We start from the raw sequence: 12,171 nt of genomic DNA, 5'->3' as shown, positions 1-12,171 counted from the left end.
ATTTCAGTAAGGCTTCGGTTATATTGGATGTGCAAACAACTACCTTCATGTTGAGCAGGTTGGTGCTGATTGGATCCAGCAAACATTCTTCAAGGGGCTCATGCTCACTCTCGTAGGGTGAATGGCAGTGCTGGAGGTGCAGTCTTCCCTCCCTCCAATGGCCTTTTCTTTCAGCCATGGTATTGGCACCAAAATAGACATGTATACCAATAGTTGAGAATAGAAGACACAGAGACATACCCACATAAATATGGTTATCTCATACTAGACAAAGGCTCTAAAAACATATTGGTGTGACTGGAGCTGTGGCTCAGTGGCAGAGCATTTGCCTAGCACATGTGAGGTCCTGGGTCTACATAAAAATAGACAAATAAAGGCATGCTGTCCATCTACAACTACAAAAAAAATTTTAAAAAGCATATCGGAGAAAAGATAGCCTATTCAACAAATAGTGCTGGCAAAACTGAAATCCATATGAAGCAAAATGAAATTAAACCTCTATCTCTTACCCTGCACAAAAATCAACTCAAAATGGATCAAAGACTTAGGCACTAGAACAAAAACAATAACAACAACAAAAAACCCCCAAGTAACCCAATCAATAAATTGCCTAAGGAACTGATTGGACACTTCACAGAAGAAGAAATACAATTGATCAACATACATATGAAAAAATGTTCATCATCTCTAGCAATTAGAGATGTGCAAAACAAAACCAAGATTTCATCTCACTCCAGTCAAAATGGCAGTTAATAAGCAACAAAGTATTAATGAGGATGTAGAGAAAATTATACACTCATACATTACTGATGGGATTGCAAATTGGTGCAACCACTATAGAAAGCTGTATGGAAATTCCTTAGAAAACTTGGAATGGAACCACCATTTGACCCAGCTATCCCACTCCTTGGTTTAGACTCAAAGGACTTAAAATCAGCTTACTACAGGGACACAGCCACATTAATGTTTATAGCAGCTCAATTCACAGTAGCTAAACTATGGGACCAATTTAAGTGCCCTTCAACAGATGAATGGATAAAGAAAATGTGGTATATATACATGGAATATTACTTAGCCTTACAGAAGATTCAAATTATGGTGTTTACAAGTTAGTGGATGGAGTTGGAAAATATCATGCTAAGTGAAATAAGCCAAACACAAAAAAACAAAGGCCGAATGTTTTCTCTAATAAGTGGATGCTGATCCATAATGGGGGGGGGGGCAGGTACAGAAGAATGAAGGAACTTTGGATTGAGCAGCGGGGACGGAGAATAGGAGTGCAGTATAGGTATGGGAAGGATAGTGGAATCAGGTGGACATTATTACCCTATATACATGTATGACTCCACTACCAGTATGACTCTGCACCATGTACAGCCAGAGGAATGAAAAGTTGTGTTCCATTTGTTAAAATGTGTCAAAATGCATTCTATTGTCATGTATAACTAATTAGAACAAATAAAAATAAATAAAATAACTTCTTTGGCAGTTTTAGGTTTATTAATGGACTTTATATCTTTTTACCCATCTTCACTGCAGGCAGGGTTTGGTCAGGATCCACATGGGTTTCATATAGGATTAGCATAAGGAAAATGGAACTTTTTGCACAGCTTTAACTCTCTTTCTAGCCCTACAGGGTGTCTGTATATGTAGACATAATCCTGTCTAGATTATGGAGAATAACTTAACCTATTGGATCTTCTGAAATTCTTAAACTTCTGTGGAAAGAACTTATTAAATAGCAGAGCTAAGAGAAACCAAGACTATTTTAAAATTGTGAGCTGTATCTGGAACACTTGATCTTGTTTAGAGCTTGGGTGAGGTCTCTCTCTCTTTCTCTTTTTTTTTAAGTGTGCTTTCCTTTGATTTCTTGTAATACAATATAACTTATTTTCTTCATTTCTGGTATTTGGATTTTGATAGATATGTTTCCTTGTCTCTGCTTCAGGCCCTGGTGAACCTCTGCAGTCATTCTCCATGCAAAAACAAAGGTACTTGTGTTCAGGAAAAGGCAGAGTCCCGGTGCCTGTGTCCATCTGGGTGGACTGGTGCTTACTGTGATGTGCCCAATGTCTCCTGTAAATTGGCAGCCGCCCACAAAGGTGAGTTCTGTCCCTGGGGCTCAAGGTTTTCCCTGAAGTATTGACTGACCAAGGGCATTTTAGGGCTAATAATATTAATCTTGTGGGGTAAGAGGGAAAGGCGGATAATAGTGAATGGGTAAAGCTCTGGAGCAAGGGTAGAGGAATGGGGTTAAAGGTCCCAAAAAGAAATTCTAAGGCATATTCCACTTTTAGGGCTTGTTTATTTTTTAATGCAAATCTGGTATAGAGAGTTGTGAAGAAATAGACAAGAATAAAATTTGCTGATCAGCCAGCTTTGATTCACTTGCTCATGCGTCATTCCGAACAATGTGTGTCTTGTGCTCTTCTGTGATGACTTTTCGTCCCCTGGTTTCCCAGCTGTGCCTGTTGAGCGCTTGTGCCAGCACTCAGGTATCTGTATTGACGCTGGCAACACGCATCACTGCCAGTGCCCGCTGGGCTACACTGGGAGCTACTGTGAGAAGCAGCTTGATGAGTGTGCATCCAATCCCTGCCAGCATGGCGCCACCTGCATTGACTTCCTTGGAGGATACAGATGTGAGGTAAGGATGAATGAGCAGAGATCAGAGAGCTCCCAGGAGGTGGTGTGGCTGTTATGAGCACTAGTGTGTCAAATTTAGCTGCTTGTGTCTTATGTATACTACTTATAGATTTTTACTAATCACCATCATAGTGTTTACCAATCCCACTGTTTTTTCAGCCTCCCTATGCAATACATTAGCATTGCCCTAGTAAGATATTTTTAAATAGATCCTAAAAAGGCTTGCTCCAGGATTTGGAACCAACAGCCACTTCCAAGGTGCATTATACACCGTCCCCTGCACACAGTGGTCCCTGGAACTTCCCTGAATATCAGTTGAGATAGGAGAAGCCACTTTGAGGAATGGCTTTCCTGTTTGGCCCATGTCACCTTTGTCTGCTATCACTGATCAATCAACTGATAATTCTCTCTCTCTCAAAAAAAAATGTTGCTAATCCTGTTTCCACAGTACCCATGCTAAATGTTACGTGTGTGTATTGGTTGTGTATCTTCAAGGAACATGTCACTGTCTTAATGTATGGGCTAATGGTTAGAGCAAAATGTTAACAAAGCACCAGAGACATGAATTCAATACCAATTCAGACTGCCAAACAACAGAAAAGGCTTTGCTTCTTCACTGTTACCTAGATTGTTTATTTCTTTACAGCCAGTCTGGGACTCATTAACTCAGAAGCCTACCAGTGCCAAACTCAAATGTTTACACATCCATTTATCTTCAACATAGCCCAGATAAGCAGAATTTTAACTGTTTAGGTGCTACCTGCCTGGCATACCCTGTAAAACTATACCCAACATTTCCTAGTCATAGATGAGATATACGCTAGTCTGTAAAGACCTAGCCAAAGCTGCCCTTAGGAGCTCTCTGACCAGAGACTCCTGCTTTTGGGCTGCTGAGTGACATTGCCTGTACCACTGACCTCCCTTTCTGATCCCCCTCTCTCCAAGAGTTCATTTTTCTTCTTCCTTCACCCTTCTTCCTTTTTGGATGGTCTCATCCCACAAGGGACTTCCCCTACATACAAGCCTGTTGAACTGTTGCTCAAATAAAGGTACTGTTGGGTTGTATTCCTTTACCAATCCTGAATTCCTTCCAATTCCTACATCAGCCACAGCCAGCCAGCGCCACCTTCTTCTGCCCCTACTTCTGTCTCAGTCAGTTTCTCACATGTACATGCAGTTTTCTGAACCTGGAGGTCAGTACATGCCATACCTTTACTACCATCCACACATGCTATTTGACTGAGTCATAGGGTCCTTGGACATATGAAGGAATGCATATATAAAAAATGGGAAAAACCAGTACACAGGAGGAACAAAAGTTTTGCACAGGAATCATATTGAAAACAACCCTCATGATATTCAATCCTTACCATTAAAGTGGCTTGTTTGGCTGGAAGAGAAATAGGTAAATACCAGTAAGATGGAGTTTGACCCCACACAGATGGTGAGCAGAGAATATGGTGGTTCCAGAGAAACATAAAAGAGCTGAATGAGAAGCGGGACAGAATCACAGTAACATTTCAGATCTCCCTTGCCTTCGTGGTTTGTCTCCATTAATGATGCAAAATCTCTTCTCCTTTGCTTCCTCCTGGCAGTGTATTCCAGGATATCAGGGTGTCAACTGTGAGTATGAAGTGGATGAGTGCCAGAATCAGCCATGCCAGAATGGAGGCACCTGCATCGACCTTGTGAACCATTTCAAGTGCTCGTGTCCACCAGGCACTCGGGGTATGAAATCAGCCTTACTCATCTTCCATACATGGCCTTTCTCTAAGTTACAGATCCATTCTTAGTGGAAAAAAAAAAAAAAAACTGACAGTAAAACTAGCTTCACTGCAATCATTTAGTTCTGCACCCTAGTAATTCAAATATTTTTTTTTCTTTCATTTCTTGCAAGCTCTGCTTCATAGTCTCAATTTGGTCTGGTTGTTTCAAATCTTATTTTTCATAAAACACAGAACATGGAACTGATATAACATTGTAACAAAATTATCCTGGTCAGCAAGATTCCTTGATGCTTCAAGCAAAAGCAGCTACTAATCCCTTGAGTAAATAATACAACATTTATCTGCTTTGTTTTTTAGCTAGCTAGTTTTTGGTTCCATAGGGTGAGGGAATGAATGAAATGAAAATAGTTGCCTACTTTTATAATTCCAGAGGAGGAAGCTGTTGGTCTAAGGCTGTGCCTACATAAATGCAGAGCATCATTCTGCTGTGGGCATTACCAACAACCTCCAAGCAATTTCCTAGAAAGTAGGAATAAGTATTATTTATTAGAAGAGATCAGTTATGATTGTGTGTATTCTGAGTAAACTGTGAAAAAATGTGAAAGGCCATCAACAATAATGGGAAATTCATTCTCTTCTGTGTCAAAGAGATTGGAAGTTCAGAGAAGTATTTATATTGTCTTACATCTTTGTGTCAATGAATTTTGATAATTTGGTGTCCTAGAGTTCAGAATTTGGCTCAGTTAAGATAGAAGACTACTAGTAGGGTAGTTATTGAAGAATGAGGTTAAAGGGGAAGAGAAAATTTAGGAGAAACAGCCTCTAAATATTTGAAAATTTGTTGTGTGAAAAGGAGAATTGTTCTTTATTCTAGAAATCCATAATTCAAAGAGAAATAGAAGTCAACTCCAGTTCATTATTAATTTATTGCTTTGAATTGTATTGGTTTAGGACAAGCTACAGCTGTGGTGGTAGCTTATTAAACCTCAAATCTAAGAGCTAAACACAAGAGTTATTTTTTTTTCTGGTTATTCAAATAAACTCTGCTAGGTGTTGTGCTACTTTTCTATATATTTTAGATAAGTGGTTTAAAACATTTGGCCTTCAAGGCTTCCACAGGAAAGACAAACTTGCAGAGTCATGTAGCAGCCTTCACTACCTTAGTCTGGAAGTGACATACATCACTATCTTTCACAATGTATTATCAAAAATTATTTAATAATCTCCAGCTGTCTTCAGTGGAAGCTGGGAAATCTGGGAGAATACATGTATATTCATCTCTTACTATACCAAGATCTCTTTATTTATTGTCTAAGCCCAAAATAGTTCAAATCACAAGGCAACAAAATTTGTATCTTTTCTAACCCTTTCTTGGTTATTATAATTGACTGCCTTCCTCCCACCCCATCCCAGCTTTTTGAATATTTTATCCCACTGCTTTTTCACTTCCATGATTTTAATGAGAAATTGGCTTTTATTTGTATTGAAACTCCCTTGTATGGGATATGTCTCTTCTCTCTTCATGTTTTCAAGCTTCTCTTTATCTTTTGGCAATCGAAATATAATAGTGCTGGTGTGGATCTCTTTGAGTTTATCCTAGTTAATATTTATTGAATTATTATACCACATTTGCTTGTTTAGATGTGTGGAACAGTATTTATCCTGACTTATCTGGCAATTGGCGAATATATCAGGAGACTCAAGTTCCATAACATCATTATGAGAGTTACCACAATGCCTGTTTTTAATTTGCTATCCTTTTCAACTTTGGATCCTGGCCTGGGTACAATTTTAGTTGTTTAGTTTGAAAACTAACTAACAGTTCTGCCCATCCCTACTATTTTGCTTTAGGCCAAAGTTGCATTTATTTTCATTTGATAGATCTGTTCATTACTAGTAGTTCCATTCTGATGGGAGACTGGGTATTTATGTTAATATATTCTCAGTTGCTAAATATCAAATATTTTGTGAGACTCAAAAGCACATATCAGTTTTGTTTTTACTTTATTTTCATTTGACTTCTAAATAGGTGATAAAGTAAAATATGCACATGGACATAGACAAAAATGTATACATGCACACATAGAAAAAGCATGCGTAAAACACATCTTCCCATCCATGTCCCTCTCCCTCCATGCTGAGTTCTCTCTGTGTCACAAACAAGTAATTATCACTTTTAGTTTCTTGTGTGTTTTCCTAGGGTGTCTTTTTTTTTTTTTCTTAAGTATTCTTCAGAATGTCTTTATGAGGCTGGGGATATGGCTCAGTTGGTAGAGTACTTGCCTTGCATGCACAAGGCCTTGGGTTCAGTTCCCAGCACCACAAATAAATAAATAAATAAAAATTAAAATAAGAAAAGAATGTCTTTTTGTACATGGAAGTCAAATATAAAGATTTTTTTTTAACTTTGAAGTTGGACACATTTTTAACTTGGAGATATTTTCATATCAAAATATAGAACTTTCTCAAACTTTTTTAATGCTGTAGAATTCCTTTTATTGGTGTACCATATTTCACTTAACCAGTGCCCTAGTAATAGATATTTGGATTATCTTGCTTACATATAATTTTTTAGGAATAGAATTGCTGGATTGGATAATATGTGTATTTGTAATTTTAGCTGATATTGCTGAATAACAGTGTCAGCAAACCAGTTTCTTCTCCAAATCGTTGAACATATTCACATTTTAAGAGTCATTTAGTTTTCTTTATTCCTGTTATTTATCTGATCTTAATCTGTTCCCCTTTTCCCATTATGCTATTGATCTTAATAGTTTGTAAAAATTAGTGATCTCTGATATAAAATGAAAATATTTTCTCATTACACTTGTTTTTTATATTTTCATTTTCTTTGTTGTGATTTTTTTCATGAAGACTTTTTATTTTTAATCAGAATGAGTTTGTAATGATTTTCCATAGCATCTGGATTAAAAAAAATTACTTTTCATTGTCAATGGACCTTTATTTTATTCATTCATATGCCAAACTGAGAATCGAACCCAGTGCCTCACACATGCTAGGCAAGCACTCTACCACAGAACCACAGCCTTAGCACCTAGCATCTGGATTTTGAGTCATAGTTGGCAATACCTTCCCCATTTTCTGGTTATAAAGGAATTATCATTTTTTAATATTTATTTTTAGTTGTAGTTGGACACAATACCTTTATTTTATTTATTTATTTTTATATGGTGCCAAGGATCGAACCCAGGGCCCCACATGTGCCAAGCGAGCGCTTGATCTACCACTGAGCCACAACCCCAGCCCTCATATATTTTCTTAATAAAGCTGAAATACTGAAGCACTTTTTCCGTATTACTGCTGATTTTTCCTAATATAATTTACTGAATATTTGATCTTTTACACAATGATTTGAGATGTCACTTTTATCAAATTCTAAATTCCCCTGTGTTTGGGGTATTTTTTTGGACTTTCTTTTTTGTTTTATTGTGCTATTAATTCACCAGCCACTTTGTTTTAATTACTAAGGATATTCTGTATGTTTTCCTTGTTGTAGTTTATTTTTCTATATAATTTTAAGATTAGTTTGTCTATTTTAAAAAATTCTGCTGGTAAATTGTTATTGGGGTCACATAAATTTATGAGTTAGTATAAAGAAATCCACTTTATAATGATGCATCTTCCTACCCAAGTCATAGTGTATCTTTTCATTTATTCAGGTCTCCTTTTGTGTCTCTCAGGACATTTATAAAAGTTGTTTTCATATAGGACAGCATGTTCTTCTTAAGATTATTCTTCATGTTTTGCGTCTTTTGTAGTTGCTATTGAATATGGAGCCTGGTTTGCATTTTATTCTTTTTTAAGTCTTGCTTATACTAATGATACTATAAATGCAAGCAATAGGAATATAGAACTTTTTCTTTTGTAACTTCTGAAATTAACCATGAAAGAGTCATTGATTTTTTTGTTTGTTTCTTTCTTTCTAAAATATGTTTGAAGATATTCATGTGAGATGACTCATTTACACCTACTATACATTAAAGTTCTGTTTTAGTTAGAATAACCTTTGAACTCTCATCGGGATATTTCTCCTTTATTATTTTAACTAAAAACTTGAAAATATTTATCACTCAATTCAGCTTCAATTTAACCAATATCTTTACAAAGCTATGATCAGTGTATTTACTAAATTATATTGTTTTAACTAATTTTATATTTTAAATTAAAATTAATAAATTAGTGAAAAATTATTGAGTCTTTCCTGAGCTTCTTTTTTTGCCTTTGAGATGGAACAAATAAAAGTATCTACTCTGTAAGATTCTACTTCTTTGGGTCATGTGGGAGAGATTATGTGAGGCCCTAATATATTCTTTCTTTTTCCCATGATGCTCACCAGGAAGATGGTAGCTGTCTTGGACCAAGAGTGCGCTTTGCCCTGTCCAACCTAAAAGGTTCCACTCCTAAAAGAAGAGTAGTCTCATTAATTGTGAAAATCCCAACAAGGATGGTTGTCTTTTGCTAGAGAGCAGTGGTTAAAGGACTTTCATAATTCTTTCCCTCTCCTTTCTCTCCTCCAGGCCTACTTTGTGAAGAGAATATTGATGACTGTGCTGGAGGCCCCCATTGCCTTAATGGTGGTCAGTGTGTGGACAGGATTGGGGGCTACAGTTGTCGTTGTTTGCCTGGCTTTGCTGGGGAGCGGTGTGAGGGAGACATCAATGAGTGCCTCTCCAACCCCTGCAACTCTGAGGGCAGCCTGGACTGCATACAGCTTACCAATGACTATCTGTGTGTCTGCCGCAATGCCTTCACTGGTGAGAACCTTTCCAGCCCCCTGGCCACTCTGCCCCGTGGGGGGCCTTGGTGAGCAGGTTCAGCATGGTGTGACTTATTCTAGAGCCAAGCGAAGCTTTTCCTATGTACAAAAACGACCAGCTTAGTTTAAGATTGCAGTTCTATCATCATTACCATACAGCCCCAGAACTCTTCATCTGAGTAAAAGAGTATTTTGTTTTCAGGAATCTTGTATCTAACACTGGTTCCCTGGTCCTGCCTCCTTTGACATTTAATGACTTGAATTACTGGGTAGTTCTTTCACTGCCATCAGGACTCAGAGGAGTTTAGTACCTTCTTAGATGCTTAAGAGAGTGGGTCTGAACTGGGATGTTTAGCCAAAAATCAGTGGATCAGAGTAGGAACAAGAAAGCTGCAGTAGTCACAAGTAGTCACAAGTATGCCTTGCCCTGCTAAGGCTTGGCCTCGCTCCTAGTCTTTTCTCAAGCTTTATTTTTTTCCACCACAGGATATAATGATGACCAAGCCCTGCCCCAGAATAGGGACTTTATTAGCACTTATTAGTCCACTTCTGAAGAAGGGCAGCATGGTGACTTTTGGGGACGTAAAAATAGTTGAATGCATTTAGATGTGGCTAGATCACCAGATACTCAGATTTAAATCTGTCTTGCATTTTCTGGAGTCTGTAGTTGTATCTCCCATGTTGAGCATGTTATTATGCCCTGAGAGTCAGATGATAGGCTGTAGTAGTCTATTTACTAGTCACTTGGCAAGTGGGATACTACTACATCCCCAACCCATCTCTAGCCGGCCTTCTCCCTTCTTTCCTCATTCCCTTCTTCTCTTCATCCTTTCTTCCTTCCTTCTTCACTGCCTCTCTCCCTTTCTTTCTTCTTTCCTTTCAGTTTTTTTTTTATTATTTTATTGTTGGTTGTTCAAAACATTACATAGTTCTTAATATACCATATTTCACAGATTGATTCAAGTGGGTTATGAACTCCCATTTTTACCCCGTATACAGATTGCTGTGTCACATCAGTTACATTTCCATTGATTTACAAATTGCCTTTCTAGTGACTGATGTATTCTGCTGTCTATCCCATTCTCCACTGTCCCCTCACCCCTCCCCTCCCCTCCCCTTCTCTCTCTCCATCCCCTCTACTATAAATCGTTTCTTCCACTTATATAATTTTTCTCCTACTCCTCCTTTCCTCTTATATGTAATTGTGTATAACCCTGAGGCTCACCTTCCAATTCCATGCAATTTCCCTTAACTCTCACTTTCCCTCCCGCCTATCATCCCTGTTTAATGTTATTCTTCTTCTCAAGCTCTTCGTCTCTACCCTGTCCTTGGTTACTCCCCTTATATCAAAGAAGACATTTGACATTTGTTTTTTAAGGATTGGCTAGCTTCACTTAGCATAATCTGCTCTAATGCCATCCATTTCCCTCCAAATTCTATGATTTTGTCATTTCTTATTGCAGAGTAATACTCCATTGTGTATAAATGCCACATTTTTTTAATCCATTCATCTATTGAAGGGCTTCTAGGTTGGTTCCACAATCTTGCTATCGTGAATTGTGCTGCTATGAACATCGATATAGCAGTGTCCCTGTAGCATGCTCTTGTTAGGTCTTTAGGGAATAGGCCGAGAAGGGGAATAGCTGGGTCAAATGGTGGTTCCATTCCCAGCTTTCCAAGAAATCTCCATACTGCTTTCCAAATTGGCTGCACCATTTTGCAGTCCCACCAACAATGAACAAGTGTACCCATTTCCCCGAATCCTCGCCAGCACTTGTTGTTGTTGGACTTCTTAATGGCTGCCAATCTTACTGGAGTGAGATGGTATCTTAGGGTGGTTTTGATTTGCATTTCTCTGACTGCTAGCGATGTTGAGCATTTTTTCATGTACTTGTTGATTGATTGTATGTCCTCCTCTGAGAAGTGTCTGTTCAGGTCCTTGGCCCATTTGTTGATTGGGTTATTTGTTATCTTATTATCTAATTTTTTGAGTTCTTTGTATACTCTGGATATTAGGGCTCTATCTGAAGTGTGTGGGGTAAAGATTTGTTCCCAGGATGTAGGCTCCCTGTTTATCTCTCTTATTGTTTCTTTTGTTGAGAGAAAACTTTTTAGTTTGAGTAAGTCCCATTTGTTGATTCTGGTTGTTAACTCTTGCGCTATGGGTGTCCTATTGAGGAATTTGGGGCCTGACCCCACAGTATGTAGATCATAGCCGACTTTTTCTTCTATCAGACGCCGTGTCTCTGCTTTAATATCGAGCTCCTTGATCCATTTTGAGTTAACTTTTGTGCATGGCGAGAGAAAGGGATTCAGTTTCATTTTGATGCAAATGGATTTCCAGTTTTCCCAGCACCATTTGTTGAAGATGCTATCCTTCCTCCATTGCATGCTTTTAGCCCCTTTATCAAATATAAGATAGCTGTAGTTTTGCAGATTGGTTACTGTGTCTTCTATTCTGTACCATTGGTCCACTCGCCTGTTTTGGTACCAGTACCATGCTGTTTTTGTTACTATTGCTCTGTAGTATAGTTTGAAGTCTGGTATCGCTATACCGCCTGATTCACACTTCCTGCTTAGCATTGTTTTTGCTATTCTGGGCCTTTTATTATTCCATATGAATTTCCTGATTGTTTTATCTATTTCTACAAGAAATGCTGTTGGGATTTTGATTGGGATAGCATTGAACTTATAGAGAACTTTTGGTAATATCGCCATTTTGATGATGTTAGTTCTGCCTATCCATGAGCAGGGTATATTTTTCCATCTTCTGAGGTCTTCTTCTATGTCTCTTTTTAGGGTTCTGTAGTTTTCATTGTATAGGTCTTTCACCTCTTTTGTTAGGTTGATTCCCAGGTATTTTATTTTTTTGGGGGATATTGTGAATGGAGTAGTTGTCCTCATTTCCGTTTCAGAGGATTTGTCGCTGATATACAGGAATGCATTTGATTTATGCGTGTTGATTTTATATCCCGCCACTTTGCTGAATTCATTTATTAACTCTAATAGTTTCTTTGTAGA

General features: G+C 38.0%; 1 protein-coding gene across 3 annotated transcripts in view; it reads left to right on the top strand.

The window, feature by feature from the left end:
• The window catches only part of NOTCH2 (notch receptor 2), a 163,858-nt gene that overhangs the window by 130,757 nt on the left and 20,930 nt on the right, over positions 1-12,171 (top strand). For all 3 annotated transcript variants that reach the window (XM_081308318.1, XM_081308317.1, XM_081308316.1), the window contains 4 exons: positions 1,949-2,102; positions 2,463-2,647; positions 4,242-4,374; positions 8,912-9,148. In XM_081308318.1, coding sequence (XP_081164444.1) covers positions 1,949-2,102; positions 2,463-2,647; positions 4,242-4,374; positions 8,912-9,148 — 709 coding nt within the window. The remainder of the gene's footprint in view (positions 1-1,948; positions 2,103-2,462; positions 2,648-4,241; positions 4,375-8,911; positions 9,149-12,171) is intronic.

The sequence above is a fragment of the Spermophilus citellus genome, assembly GCF_964194105.1.
Source record: "Spermophilus citellus genome assembly, chromosome: 9".
Lineage (NCBI taxonomy): Eukaryota > Metazoa > Chordata > Mammalia > Rodentia > Sciuridae > Spermophilus > Spermophilus citellus.
This window is presented reverse-complemented; position numbering and strand designations above follow the sequence as displayed.